Source organism: Chiloscyllium plagiosum, unplaced genomic scaffold (assembly GCF_037043375.1).
Source record: "Chiloscyllium plagiosum isolate Xiang-an unplaced genomic scaffold, Cpla_swu_hap1 HiC_scaffold_2, whole genome shotgun sequence".
In the NCBI taxonomy this organism is placed as follows: Eukaryota; Metazoa; Chordata; class Chondrichthyes; order Orectolobiformes; family Hemiscylliidae; genus Chiloscyllium; species Chiloscyllium plagiosum.
The window spans coordinates 29,003,853-29,018,828 of record NW_028270140.1 but is presented as its reverse complement, the minus strand read 5'-3'; the positions used below and the strand labels follow the sequence as shown (position 1 = coordinate 29,018,828).

The window sequence follows — 14,976 nt, the reverse complement described above, 5'->3', positions numbered from 1 at the left end:
ATAGGCAGATGAAGCAGAGGAGAAGGTGATAGGACGGAGAGGAGGATGGAGCAGATAGATGGGAAAGGTGATGGACAGGTCAGAAGGGTGGTGCTGAATTGGAGGTTTGGGACTGTGATAAGGTGGGGGAGGAGGGAATGAGGAAACTGGTGAAATCCACATTAATTCCGTGTGGTTGCAGGGTCCGAGGGCGGAAGATGAGTCTTTCTTCTTCCAGGCATCGGGTGGTTACGGTTTGGTGATGGAGGAGGCCAAGGACCTGCATGTTCTTGATGGAGTGAGAGGGCACATATATCCCAACAATTAAGGAAAGTCAAGGTGCAGAGTTGAGTGTGGTAGACATTACAAAAGAGAAAGTGCTAGAAAAGCTAAAAGGTCTAAAAATTGATAAATATCCTGGCCCGGATAGGCTACATCCTGCAGTTCTGAGGGAGGTGGCTGAAGAAATAGCGGCGGCATTGGTTGTAATCTTTCAAAATTCACTGAAGTCAGGGAAAGTCATAGATGATTGGAAAATCGTTGTTGTAACCTCCTTGTTCAAGAAAGGATCGAGATAAAAGATGGAAGATTATAGGCCGATTAGCCTAAACTCAGTTGTAGGTAAAATTCTAGAATCCATCTTTAAGGTTGAGATTTCTAAATTCTTAGAAGTGCAGGGTCGGATTAGAACAAGTCAGTATAAGCAAGGGGAGGTCGTGCCTGACAAACCTGTTAGAAATCATTGAAGAGGTAACAAGAATGTTAGACAAGGGAAACCCAGTGGATGTTATTTACTTAGGTTTCCAAAAGGACCTTGATAAGGTGCCTCACAGGAGGCTGCTGAGTAAGGTGAAGGCCCATGGTGTTCGAGGTGAGTTACTGGCATATATTGAGGATTGGCTGCCTGACAGAAGGCACAAAGTTGGGATAAAAGGTTTTTTTTTGGAATGGCAGCTCGTGACCAGTGGTGTCCCGCAGAGTTCAGTGTTAGGGCTGCAGCTGTTCACTTTATATATTAATGATCTGGATGAGGGGACTGGGGGCATTCTGGTGAAGTTTGCCTATGATTCAAAGTTAGGCAGACTGGCAGGTAGTTCTGAGAAGGTGGGGAGGCTGCAGAAAGATTTAGACAGTTTAGGAGAGTGGTCCAAGAAATAGCTGATGAAATTCAACGTTAGCAAATGCAAGGTCTTGCACTTTGGAAAAAAAGAATACAGGCATGGACTATTTTATAAACGGAGAGAAAATTCATAAAGCCAAAGTACAAAGAGATCTGGGAGTGCTAGTCCAGGATTCTCTAAAGATTGACTTGCAGGTTGAGTTTGTGGTTAAGGAAGCAAATGTAATGTTGTCATTTATCTCAAGAGGGTTGGAATGTAAAAGCAGCAATGTGCTAATGAGACTTTATAAAGCTCTAGTTAGGCCCTATTTAGAATACTCTGTCTAATTCTGGGTCCCACACCTCAGGAAGGACATACTGACAATGGAACGTGTCCAGCGGATATTCACACGGATGATCCCTGGAATGGTAGGCTTAACATACGATGAACGGCTGAGGATCCTGGGATTTAATTCATTAGGGTTTAGAAGGTTGAGGGGAGATCTAATAGAAACTTACAAGATAACGCATGACTTAGAAAGGGTGGATGCTGGGAATGTGTTTCCATTAGGCGGGAATACTAGGATCCGTGGGCACAGCCTTAGAATTAGAGGGGGTCAATGTAGAATGGAAATGAGGAGACATTTCTTCATCCAGAGAGTGGTGGGCCTGTGGAATTCATTGCCACAGAGCGCATTGGAGGCCGGGACGTTAAAGGTTTTCAAGGCAGAGACTGATCAATTCTTGATCTCGAAAGGAATTAAGGACTACGGGGAGAGTGAGGGTAAGTGGCGTTGAAATGCCCATCAACCATGTTTGAATGGTGGAGTGGACTCGATGGGCCAAATGGCCTTACGTCCACTCTTATCTCTTATGGTCTTATGGAAGTTGAAGTGTTCAGCCACAGGGTGGTGCAATTGGTTGGTGCGGGTGTCCCAGAGATATTCTCTGAAACGATCTGCAAGTTGGTGTCTTGTCTCCCCGATGTAGAAGAGACCATATCGGGTGCAACAGATACAGTAGATGACATTTACATGTACAGGTAAATTTCTGTCAGATGTGGAAGGATCCTTTGGGGCCTTGGACAGAGGTGAGAGGGGAGGTGTTGGTGCAGGTTTTGCACTTCCTGCGGTGGCAGGGTGAGGGCTGGTGGGGGGCACATGGATCTGACTAAGGAGTCGCAGAGAGAATGGCCTCTCCGAAACACAGATAAGTGTGGAGAGGGAAATATGTCCCTTATGGTGGGGTCTGTTTGTAGGTGGCAGAAGTGACAGAGGATGATACAATATCCGGAAGTTGGTGAGGTGGAAGGTAAGGATCAGGGGGGGGTTCTGTCCTTGTTGCATTGGGAGGGGTGGGGTCCAAGGGTGGAGTTGCAGAAAGTGGAAGTGATGCTCTGGAGGGCATCGTGACCACGTGGGAGGGGAAATTGCGGTCTTTGAAGAAGGAGGCCATCTGGGCTGTTCTATGGTGGAATTGGTCATCTTGGGAACAGACATGGCAGAATTGGGAATAAAGAATGGCATTTCTACAGGAGGCAGGATGGGAGGAGGTGTAATCCAGGTAGCTGTTGGAGTCTGTGGGTTTGTAATAGATGTCAGTGGTTAGTCATTCACCAGAGATGGCGATGGAGAGGTCCAGGAAGGGGAGGGAGGTGTCCAAGATTGTTCAGGTGAATTTGAGGTTGGGGTGAAAGGTGTTAGCGAAGTTGATGAACTGTTCAACCTCCTCATGGGAGCACAAGGTGACGCTGATACTGTCATCGATGTAGCAGTGGAAAAGGTGGGGGATGGTGTTGGTGCAGCTGTGAAAGATAGACTACTCCACAGAACCGACAAAGAGGAAGGCATAGCTGGGGCCCATGCAGGTGCCCATGGCTACCCCTTTGCTTTGGAGGAAGTGGGAGGATTGGAAGGAGAGGTTGTTAAGGGTGAAGACCAGTTCAGCCAGGCGGATGAGGGTGTCGGTGGAAGGGTACTGGTTGGGATGGCACGAGAGGAAGAGATGGAGGACTTGGAGGCCTTTGTCGTGGCGGATAGATGTGTGCAGGGACTGGATATACATGTTGAAGGTAAGGGGTAGGGGGCCGGGGAATTGAAAGTCTTGGAAGAGGTGAAGGGTGTGGGTGGTGTCTCAAGTATAGATGGGGAATTCCTGGACTAAGGGGGACAAGACGGTGTCAAGGTATGCAGAGATAAATTCAGTTGGACAGGGGAAGGCTGAGACAATGGGTCGACTGGGGAAGTCAGGTTTGTCAATCTTCGGTAGGATGTAGAATTAGGAAGTGCGGGGTTCTCGGATGATGAGATTGAAGGCTGTGTGTAGGAGATCCCCAGAGGTGATGAGGTTGTGGATGGTCTGGGAGATGATGGTTTGGTGATGGGAGATGAGGTCCTGGTCAATGGAACAGTAGGAGGAGGTGTCTATGAGTTGGTGCCTGAATTCAGCAGTGTAGAGGTCAGTCCCCTTGTCTGCTGGTTTAATGGTAATGTTGGGGTTGGAACAAAGGGAGTAGAGGCTGTGCATTACAAGGTGGGGAGGTTGGAGTGGTGAGAGGGGTGGACAGGTTGAGGCGGTCTCTGTCACAGCACTAGTTTGAAATGAAGAGGTCATGGGTGGATAACAGGCCAGCACGGGGTGTCCAGGTGGATGGGGCACATTGGAGGTGAGAGAAGGGGTCCTCGGTGGGTGGGTGGGAGTCTTGATTGGAAAAGTGGGCTCGGAGATGGATATTTTACATGAATGTGACAAATGACATTACGTTATGAAAGCCTTACTTTGAATACTCATTTTAAAAATTTATGTGCATAAAATAGTACTCAAACTATCACTAATTTAATGTTGAGTAAATTGTCTATCATCAAAACTTGCATAATTAGAACATCACCAAGAAATGTCTGTACAGTTTAGTGGGTCAGCTGTGGCAGTGATTAGTACTTTCACCTCTTGAGTAAGCAGATTGTGAGTTCAATTTTGAATCCAGTGGCTTGGGCTCACAATCTAACAATGACTCTCCCAGAGCAGAACTGGTGGAATGCCACATTGCTGGAAGTGTTGTTAATCAGAAGAGCGCCCTGTCTGCCCCCTCATGTGAACCTCAGGAATACCTCGGCACTATAAAGGGTAAGGAACTTCTCCCATCCGATCTGGTCAGTATTTCCCTTAAACTAATATCATTGAAGTAGATTATCTGGTCATTGTTCCTTTGTTCTGAGAGTTTGCAGTGCAAAGGTTAGCTGCCTCATTCTCTACATGAGAATGTTAACTACACAATAGTAAGTATTTCATTAACTTTGAGACAGCCTGCCTAAGTCTGCCTTGCTTCTATCTTCCTGTTCAATTGCATCTAATCGATATGTTTGTATTTGACCCCAGGTTTAATCGAGGCATTGCTGGACTTGACATTAATAAACTCAAGACCTCTAATCTCCAAGTCAGAAACCTCACTGGTGTGTGTAAGTGAAGGCAAATCTGATCCAGATGAGGTTTCCATAACTCGGAATATTGATCCCTTTCTTGATCAGTGGGGAAATCCTGCAGCACAGAACAAGACTAAAAGCTACCCTTCAAAGGTTGTGTGGAGCAATGAGAAAAATGATAGCGTTGGAATATTCTTTTGTGAGGGGAGACTTAAAAAAGAAGCCACACGAATAACAACAGTTAAGATGTCACAACAAGGTAAAACACTCTCAGATTCTGGAGGCAACCATCGATTCAGATACTGGGATTGGTTTTGGCTAAATGTGCAATCAAAGGATTTCAATCAATCTATTGGTATTAATCTGTACCTTAAGACAAGTTATTTCCTTCCTTCCATCCTTCCTTCCTTCCTTACTTTTTTCTTTCCTTCTGTCCTTCCTTTCTTCCATCTTTCCTTCATTCCTTTCTTCCTTTCTTTCTTCCTTCCTTCCTTCCTTCCATCCTTTTTTCCGTCTGTCCTTCTATCCTTTGTTCCTTACTTTCTTCCTTTGTTTTTTTCCTTCCTTCCTTCTGTACGGAATGCGTGGTGCTGACAGTCTTCATTTGGTATCTGTACAGTTTTGGGTAATTGAAGCCAGTGGAAATCTCTCTTTACTGGTGTTTTGTTTTCAGGGATCAAAAGGCAGCAATCAAGCCGGCCAAGAAACTCAAAACACTGGTGAAGTGCTCAAGGATCTCTCAGCATTCCCTCAGGCATATGTCCCTGACAGTAACCAATAAGTTCCAATTCACTTGGACCTGTAAATCAGCAGAGTTAAATGCAGTGTTGTAACATCTAGTCCAAGCACAATCTCAGCTTATACGCACCGTTCAACAAACACAGCTAGAAACATCAATGAGGGATTTCAAGTCATTTTTATTCAACTCTTTCAGGCACAGAGCAATCCCCTTCTGTGGCATTGTTCTCAGTGCAGGGAGGACTAAGGGGAGATTTATAAAGGTGTTCAAAATGATGAAAGATTTTGATAGTATGAACAAGGAAAACATTTTCCACTAGTTTAAAAAAAAAGTCATTAACTAATATGATCACATTTAAGGTCATTGGCAAACAATCCAGAAGGAAGATGAGGTTCTTCTTTATACAGCAGGTTATTGGGATCTGAAATGCACTGCTTGAGAGGGTGATGGAATCAACTTCAACTTTAAAAAGGGAACTGAAATCAAACTTTAAACTAAGTGCTTTTCAGGACTATTGGAAAGGAATGTGGCTTTTGGATGGCTCTTTCAAAGCACTGGCACAGGTATAATGGGCTGAAAATCCTCTTCTTGTGTATGGGTTCTATGATTCACTGGTAATAGTATGCAGCATTACAAGTTAAGTATAAAAGAAACCAAGTTCTTCAACAGACTAGCTGATAAAGAACCAACTCTGTCCTAATGCATGCAGTGAACAACTTCCCTCAGCAGTGAATGAGCTTCTGCAGTGCTGGGCCCAAATTGTTAATTTGTCATACCACATCTGACTCAGTGTTGACTTCAGGGGATTGATCAGTGAAAGCACTGCTGACAGCCAACTCTCCTTAGAGTGATCCCGAAAGAAATTGATTTGTTTTAAGCCATGAATCATTGTCTGTATGTCACCCTGTGCAAGGATAAAAGGACCTGACCTAGTGAAATTTGTTATATTTTGCAGCACATTTCCTCCCAGAGGTTTTCTCCCTTACTGCAAATAAAGGTGAAAATGTAACCATTCGATTCAAGCGACAGCTTCAGACAGATGCTGATGTTATGATCTATAAAGATGGTAATAAAACTATTGCCTTTGGAATCCATCAAAAAAAAACTAACCAAATTAACTTTATAAACTATTTGTGGGAACTTAACCAACTTATTGTGGAATATAAAGAAACAGTATGATTCTCAATCACTTATTGAGTCATAGAACCATACAGCATGGAAACAGAGCTGTCAGTCCAGGTTTTCCATGCCAACTATACCTTCCAGTCTGACCGAGGCCCATTTGTCAGCATTTGGTCCATATCCCCTTAAACCCTTCCTTACTATTCATATACCCATCCAAATGCCTTTTAAATGTTGTATTTGTACTCACTTTCACCACTTCCTCTGACAGCTCGTTCCATACACGCACCATCCTCTGCATGAAAACGTTACCCCTCAGGTCCATTTTAAATGTTTCCCCTCTCACATTAAACCTATGTCCTCTAGTTTTGTACTCCCCCACCCCAGGGAAAAGACCTTGTCTATTTACCCTATCCATGTCCCTCATGACTTTATAAACCTCCATAAGATCACCCTTCATTCTCCGACGCTCCGGGGAAAAGAGCCCCAGCCTATTCAGCCTCTCCCTACAGCTCAAACCCTCCAGTCCTGGCAATGTCTTTGTAAATCTTTTCTGCATCCTCTCAAGTTTAACAACATCCTTCCTATAGAAGGACAACCAGAATTATGAACAGTATTCCAAAAGCAGCCTCACAAATGTCCTATACAGCCACAATATAACATCCCAATTCCTATACTCAGTGTTATTACAGTTGAAGGCAGATATGCCAAGTGCTTCTTCACCACCCTGTCTATCTGCAACTCCACTTTCAAGCCACTATGCAGTAGCACTGCTAGGTCTCTGTTCGGCAATGCTCCTTAATTTTTTAAACAATTATTTAAACAAATAAATAAAAAACATTGCATTTTGCGCTTCTCCAAATCTGGACTCTTGAACTCCACAATTGTCAACTACATCTTCAGCTGATTGGACCCTTAACTTTGGAATGCCTGGACCAGGTTCTGAGAGGTTGTAATCTCTGGATTATTTTTAGTGGGAGTCAGTGGGTCAGTATTGGGACCACAACTATTCATGTTATATATTAATGGTTTGCATGAAGGAATTGATAGCATTGTCACGAACTAAATTTACAGATGACACAAAGGTAGATGGAAGGTCATGTAATGTGGAGGAGGCAGTGAGGCTGCATAGTGAACAAGCAAGGAGAGCGGGCAAAGAAGTGGAACGTGGAATACAATATTAGAAAGTGTGAGTTAACGTACTTTGGTAGGAAGAATAGAGGCATGAACTTTTTTTTAATGGGGCAAGGCTTCAGAAATCTAAAACACAAAGAGTTCTAGTTCAGGATTCTCTTAAGATGGAAGTTAGGAAGGCAAATGCAATGTTAGCATTCATTTTGAGAGGGTTGAAATACAAGAGCAGAGATGTACTGCTGAGGCTTTACAAGACTCTAGTCAGACCACATTTGGAATATTGTGAGCTGTTTTGGGCTCTGTATCTAAGGAAGGATATGCTAACATTGCAGGGGGTCCAGAGGAGGTTTACAAGAATGATCCCAGGGATGAAGGGCTTGTCAAATGAGGAATGGCTGAGGACTCTGGGTCAGTACTCAATGGAGTTTAGAAGGATGAATGGGGATCTGATTGAAAATTACGGAATACTGAAAGGATGAGGAGATGAGGAGAACATGTTTCAAGTTGTAAAAGAGATTAGGTCCCAGGAGCACAGCCTCCAAGTGAAGGGACAAACCTTTTAGACATGAGATGAGGAGGAATTTCTTCACCCAAAGAGTGGTGAATCTGCGGAAATCATTGCCGCAGGATGCTGTGGAAGCCAAGAAATTGAGTGTATTTAAGACAGAGATAGATAAGGTTGATTAGAAAGATGATCAGGGTTACAGGGAGAAGGCAGGAGAATGGGGTTGAGAAACATAGAAGCTATGATCAAATGGTGGAGCATACTTGATGCGCTAAATGGACTAATTCTGGTCCTGTATTTTATGATGCCATGTGCTGGTGAGTATAGGAATAGACAGATAGAGCAGCAGAATGTGTGCTGTAGATTTGGTGCTAGTGCGAAGACTTTAGATTTCTGGATCACTGGGTATTTCTGGGGATGTTGGGACCTGACCAAATTCAACCAGTTGCATCCAAAGTGCAGTGAGACCTCCAGCTTTTGGGAAAATTTGCTAGTGTCATTGTTGGGAGTTTAAATAGTTGACAGGGGAATGGGATGGAGTGAACGTATAATAGTTAATGATGCACAGATAAATGTAGAACAAAAGACAGGTCAGTCTGGCAGGCAAAGTGTATATACTCAAGTTAACACACAGTGGAGCTCGTAAAGGTTTGGATGCATTCATTTTAATGCAAGGGTCATGCAAGTAAGGCAGATAAGTTGAGGGTGTTGATTAACACATAGGGTTATGAAATAATTTCCAGCACAGGCACATGTTTGAGGGAGGGACAGGACTGGTGACTCAATATTCCAAGGTATTGAATCTTCGGGTGAGATGTGGAGCGGTGTAAAAGAGGAGAGGATACTGTAATATTAATCATGGAGTCAATTGCTGCAATAAGGCAAGATGATATCTTTGAAGGCTCCTGAAGTATGGAAAAAAATGGAGCAATTACATTGTTGTAAGTGTAGTATAGATCATAAAATAGTCAGGGAAAGATAAAAGGGCAAATATGTAGGCAAATTTTGCAGAAGTGTAAAAGTAATAGGTTAATAATAGTAGGCACTTCTACTTCTCCAATATTAACTGGGATATACAAAGTGAAAAAGCTTAGAGGGGGGTTGAGTTCTAAAACTGTCTCCAGGATAGTTTTTTTAAGCTAGCATGTACAAGAACTGAGGCAGTGCTCAACCTAATCTTAAAAAAAAGGCCAGGTGAGTGGTAGATGTGTCAGTGAGACAGTGTTTTGGTGATAGTCACTATAACTCTATAAAATTTAAAGTAGTCAGGCAAAAGGACAAAGATGGACCAGAAATAAAGGTTTTGAATTGGGGGAAGGCTGATTCTAATATGATAAATCAGTATCTAGAGCAGCTGCTAAGATGAAAATTTACATCAGAGTCATGGAAGTCTTTCAAAAAGGAAGCTGTAAAATGCAAATTCAATGTAGTCCTGCAAAGGTGAAGAGAGGGACCAAAAAATACAGAGAACCCTGGATATCGAGGAATGTACCGGATTGGATAAGGGGGAGAAAAAGGGAAGCTCATGGTAGATTTAAAGGGACTGTGATGGTTTAGTGGTATTATTGCTAGATTATTAATCTAGAAATTTAGCTAATGTTCTGGTGACCTGGGTTTTAATCTCACTATGGTAGATGGTGAAATTTGAATTCAATTAAAAGTTCTCTGGAATTAGGAATCCACTGATGACTGTGAAACTGTTGCTGATTGTCAGAAATACTCATCTGGCTCACTAATGCCCTTCAGGGAAGGACATCTGCCAACCTGACCTGGTCTGGCCTGCATGTGACTCCAGACTCCCAGCAATGTAGTTGACTCTCAACTGTCCCCTGAAATGCCTTAGCAAGCCCCATTCAGTTCAAGGACAGCTAAGAACAGGTAATAAATGCTGGCCAGCCAGTGACACTCACATTCCATGAGTGAATAAAATTTTAAAAGCTGAATATTTAGAACACCAGAAGCTACAGAGGAGTATAGAAAGTATAGGAAATTGCTTAAAAAGTTAGGAAAGTAAAGAGGATGCATGAGAAAACATTGACAGTAAAATAAAGAAAAATCCCATTTTTATTTGGCATTTATATTGGAAGCAGGAGGATAACAAGAGAAAGAATTGGGTGGCACGGTGGCACAGTGGTTAGCACTGCTGCCTCACAGCGCCAGAGACCCAGGTTCAATTCCCACCTCGGGCAACTGTCTGTGTGGTGTTTGCACATTCTCCCCGTGTCTGCGTTGGTTTCCACTGGGTGCTCCGGTTTCCTCCCACAGTCCAAAAGATGCTAAAATGCCTGTAGTGTTAGGTGAAGGGGTAAATCTAGGGGAGTGGGTTGCTCTTCGGAGGGTCAGTGTGGACTTGTTGGGCCGAAGGGCCTGTTTCCACACTGTAAGTAATCTAAACTCTAAATAAGGTTCATTAGGGATTTAAGAGGTGTAAAATATCTTTGAAATTTTAAATGAGTATTTTGCATCTGTATTTACGATAGAGATGAACAGTATAGATATACAAGTCAGGGAGGAGGACTAATTCTGAACATTCTATAATTGAGAGGTTGGGGTATTAATTTTTTTTAGCAGGATTAAATAGTGGATAAGTCCCCAGACTCGGATGAGATGATAATGCTGTTGGAGGAAGGGGAAGATATTGCAGAGGCCTAGGCATTAATTTTCAATCCTCTCTAGCCACTGGAAATGTATCAGAGGACTGGAGGACAGCTAAAGTGACACCACTGTTCATGTGGGGTTTTAGAGATAAACCAGGGAACTATAGGCCAGTGGTAGAAAGCTGTGGGAAAATAAAATCAGAGGAACAAATTTAATCTTCACTTGGAGAGATGAGGATTAATTGAGAATAGCCAGCATGGCTTTATCAGGTGGAGATCATGTTTGACAGGTTTGATTGAATTTCTTGAGGAGGTGCCCCAAATGAGGGTAGTACAGTGGATGTAGTCTTCATTACTTTTGGCAAGGCTTTTGACAAGTTCTCCAGTGGGAGACAGATCAAAAAGGTCAAAACATGTGGGATCCAGGACAATCTGGCAAATCAGACCTAAAATTGGTTTAGTGGCAGGAGGCAGAGGATGGTGATCAAAGGTTGATTTGTGACTGGAAGCCAGTATCCATTGGCATACAGCATCTAGACATGAATGTAAGGAGTTTGATCAGTAGTTTGTAATGAGACTAAAAGAACGAGAAGGTCTTACATTACAAGGCAATATAGATGGGCTGATCAGATGGACAGAACAGTGACACTTGGAATTAATCCTGAAATGTGTGAAGTGATATATTTGCATCGACTAACCAGGCAAGGGGATACACAATAAAGGGTAGAAGCTACAAATGCAGAGGATCTGAGAGACCATGGTTTGCATGTCACACATCCTTGACAGGATAGGTGGATAAGGTGGTTTTTGGGGATGTGGGATACTTGCCTTTATTAGTTGAGGCATTGAATACAAGAGTGGGAAGGTTATAATGGAGTTGTATAAGACATTAGTTAAGCCAAAAACAGAGAACTGTGTGGAGCTCAACTGCACTATAGGATGGATGTGATTGCAATAGAGGGGATGCAAAGGAGATTTATCTGGATGTTGCCAGAGCTGGAGCATTTCAGCTTTGAGGAGGGACTAGATAGACAAGGGTTGTTTTCCTTAGAGGAGAGAAGGCTGGAGGTGGACCTGGTTGAGGTGTGCAAAGTTCTGAGGGGTGTAGACAGAAATAAGTTTTGCCTTTTAGAAGTGAGATTAATATGCGGGGGGTGGGGAGGAGGAGGGTCATAGATTTGAGGTAAGGGGGGAAAAGATTTAGATGGAGTTTAAAGAAAATTTTTTCACCCACAGCAGGGTGAGTATCTGGAACATACTGCCTGAAAGGTGGAGGCAGAAACTATCACAATATTTATGAAGTCCTTGGATGATAACTTGAAGTGGCAAACTGTACAAGGTTATGGGGCAAGTGCTGAAAAATCAAATTAATGTAGATAAGTGCCTGATGATTCGTTCAGACATTATCAACCAAAAGGCCTGTTTCCATGCTGTAAATTTCTAAGACTCTATGACACCTTTAAGACACTCCTCATAATCTATTTCATTCTGACTAATCCTTTTTTCAGAGTCAAGAGTGTGGTGCTGGAAAAGCACAGCAGGTCAGGCAGCATCCGAGAAGCAGGAGAATCAAAGCAGGAAGGGCTTAAGACTGAAACGTTGATTCTCCTACTCCTTGGATGCTGCCTGACCTGCTGTGCTTTTCCAGCACCCCACTCTCGACTCTGATCTCCGGAATCTGTAGTGCTAACTTTCTCCTGATCCTTTGCTCATCTGTCCTAATGTAACTTTATATGGCTCAATATCAAAAGTTGTTTGACCATAAAGTTGTGAATTTTAACCATGTTAAAAGTGCTAGTAAATATAAGTTGTTGTTATGCTTTTGTGTGTATGACCATGCACTATTCTATTCATATCTTACTCAATAGTTTCTGAAAAGATGGTAATAGTGTCAGTTTTCCATTTCTAGTTCTTGTTAAGGTGACTATCATCTAGCACTATATGGACCAGTTTCTTCAGATATAATCATGATATTTTCTTAAATCTATGGAGATTAAATTCTAATTTAAAACTTACTTTATGGAAAGGCCTTTGTGATGTCAGTGAAGTCTGGTTTCAAAATCTGTGACATAAATAATTAATTGATTGATTAAATATCTTACGTGGGGACTTTTCAAAGGTTAAGAGCTTGATACAAGCTTACAAACAACAGCCATGCATTTTAAAATATATTACTGTACCTAGATACAAAGTTATAAATATAATTTGCAAGAGGTTTAATGTGACTTTTCACATATTTTCTTTAAAAATATTACCCCTCAGTCCCTCTCTCCCCATTCTACATTTCCAGTTCATCCAAGTTCCCTTTTTCCCAGTCTGTATCTGTTTCTCTTTGTCTGTCTGTCTCTCTCCCTCCCTCTCACACGCAGGCACACATCTACTCTCCCTTTTTTCTGTACATGAATTTCTTTCATCACTCTCTTTCTTGCCTGACTTATGCCTTTCTGTTATGCCCACCACTTTTTCATCTCTCTTTTTGTCTCTTATTTTCTGTTATGCCCTCTTTCAGAATCATAGACTCATAGGTGCAGGAAGAGGCCATTCAGCCCTTCATTTCTGCTCTCTCATCATTATAACATGAATGTCAATCTCCTGCTTTTTCTCTGTAAACTTGCATATTGTTTCTAATTGAATAATCTTTCAATGGTACAATTGAACCTGTCTCCACTCCACTTGGAGGTATACATTCCAGATCCTAACTACTGACTGTGTATAACAAAAATCTGCTCATTTCACATTTACATCTTTTACAAAACACTTTAAAACTGTGCCCTTTGGTTCTTGATCCTTTTACAAGCAGGAATCATTTTCTCTTCATCTATTCTGTTCAGACTCATCATGATTTTGGTCATTTACATTCAGTTGCCTCTTAGCCTTTCCTTTCAAGGAAACCAATTCTTACCACTCCAGTCTTTTCTCATAACTGAAGTTTTTAGCTGTTCCTTATGTCTGTCTCTATTTCATCTCCTCTCACTCATTATTTCTCTATGTTGTGCTACCAATTCTTTCTATCCCCGGCTGCGTAGTTATTACTGGCTGCGTCTTTTCTTAAGATTTGGGTGCATTCCAGTTTTCTGATTGTGACAGAAGGTTTTCTCATCAGACTTTGGACAAGCACATTGTTTACAATCCTTCCAAATCCCTTCTAAATCTTGGTGGCACATTAGAATATGTGCTCAAATAAGAGACTGGAATGTTTGTTCCCAACATAAAACTGGCTACTGCAATTAAACTGCACTTGCACACCTGCACCTGTTCTGTAGGAGTCAGTCCCAGTTTCCAGCATTCCCTGAAGGAAAACACTCCAAACAAACTTGTTAGCCAGGCCCTTGGTGTTCAACTGTCTTTCTCGGAAAGCTTTCATTGATTTGTAAGAATCACAGAGCATCTGATTCACTTCAAACATGTGTCTATCTGATTTACTTCAAGTTTAAACTTGTTTTTTTTTTACTGCAGAGAACAGGCAGCTTCTGCTAGGAAAAACAACTGAACACCCATCTGTGTCTTTTTCTCTGTGTGTACCTTTGTCTCTGTAACTTGCTTCCAGTCACAACCTGCTTAGTTAGCAGAGACCCAATTAGTTTCACTTGTGAAAAAGTTCCTTGGGACTTGTCATCTGCACATTGTAGGAATCCACTAAAAAGAGTTCATAATAGGTATCAAATTCCTCACTGTGAAATCATGCAGTTATCCTGATAAATCCCTGTTTTCAAAAACAGTTATTTCGCTTTGCAGTCCATAGTTTTTAACAACACACAGAATAAAAAGGACACAGTTCTTACAATTCCAATTCTACAGGTACACGAGATATTGCTAAACTAATGCATTAGATTTTGCAATGAGTTTGAAATTGAAGTTCAATTGGGAGCACTCTTGCTGTGGGTTCAATACCCATTGAGAGACATGAGCAAAACATCAAGGCTAACACTTGCATTGCATTACTGGCAGTTTGCAGCAGCATTGAAGAAGTCATCTTTTGAGTGAGATGTGAGAAAAATGCCCTGCTTTCCTGCTCAGTTAGATGGGAATAGTCCTATGACACTATTTAAATCGGACCGGAGGAGTCCTTCAGGAGTTTGCCCGAGCCAATATTCATCATTTAACTACCATTTATTAAAAAGATTATCTGATCATTATCACATTGCTGTTTGTGTGAGATTATTGTGCACAAATTGCCGACTGCATATCATACCTTACAACAATGGCTAATCTATCTCTCCCTCTCTCTGTGGATCAGTCCTCTGTCTGCATGATAGCAGCATTCTACGCACATCTCCAGTTCCCTATTCCTGTGTCTAGAAATATTCTTTTTGCTGTAAAGTACTTTGCGACATCCCTAGGACATATAAATATAAGCCTTTATATAAAATGCCAGAGGATTG

General features: G+C 42.0%; 1 protein-coding gene across 1 annotated transcript in view; it reads left to right on the top strand.

Moving 5' to 3' along the window:
• Window positions 1-14,976, top strand: part of tek (TEK tyrosine kinase, endothelial) — a 126,280-nt gene that overhangs the window by 20,026 nt on the left and 91,278 nt on the right. The window contains exons 2-3 of the mRNA XM_043717289.2: window positions 4,454-4,756; window positions 6,192-6,302. Coding sequence (XP_043573224.2) covers window positions 4,454-4,756; window positions 6,192-6,302 — 414 coding nt within the window. The remainder of the gene's footprint in view (window positions 1-4,453; window positions 4,757-6,191; window positions 6,303-14,976) is intronic.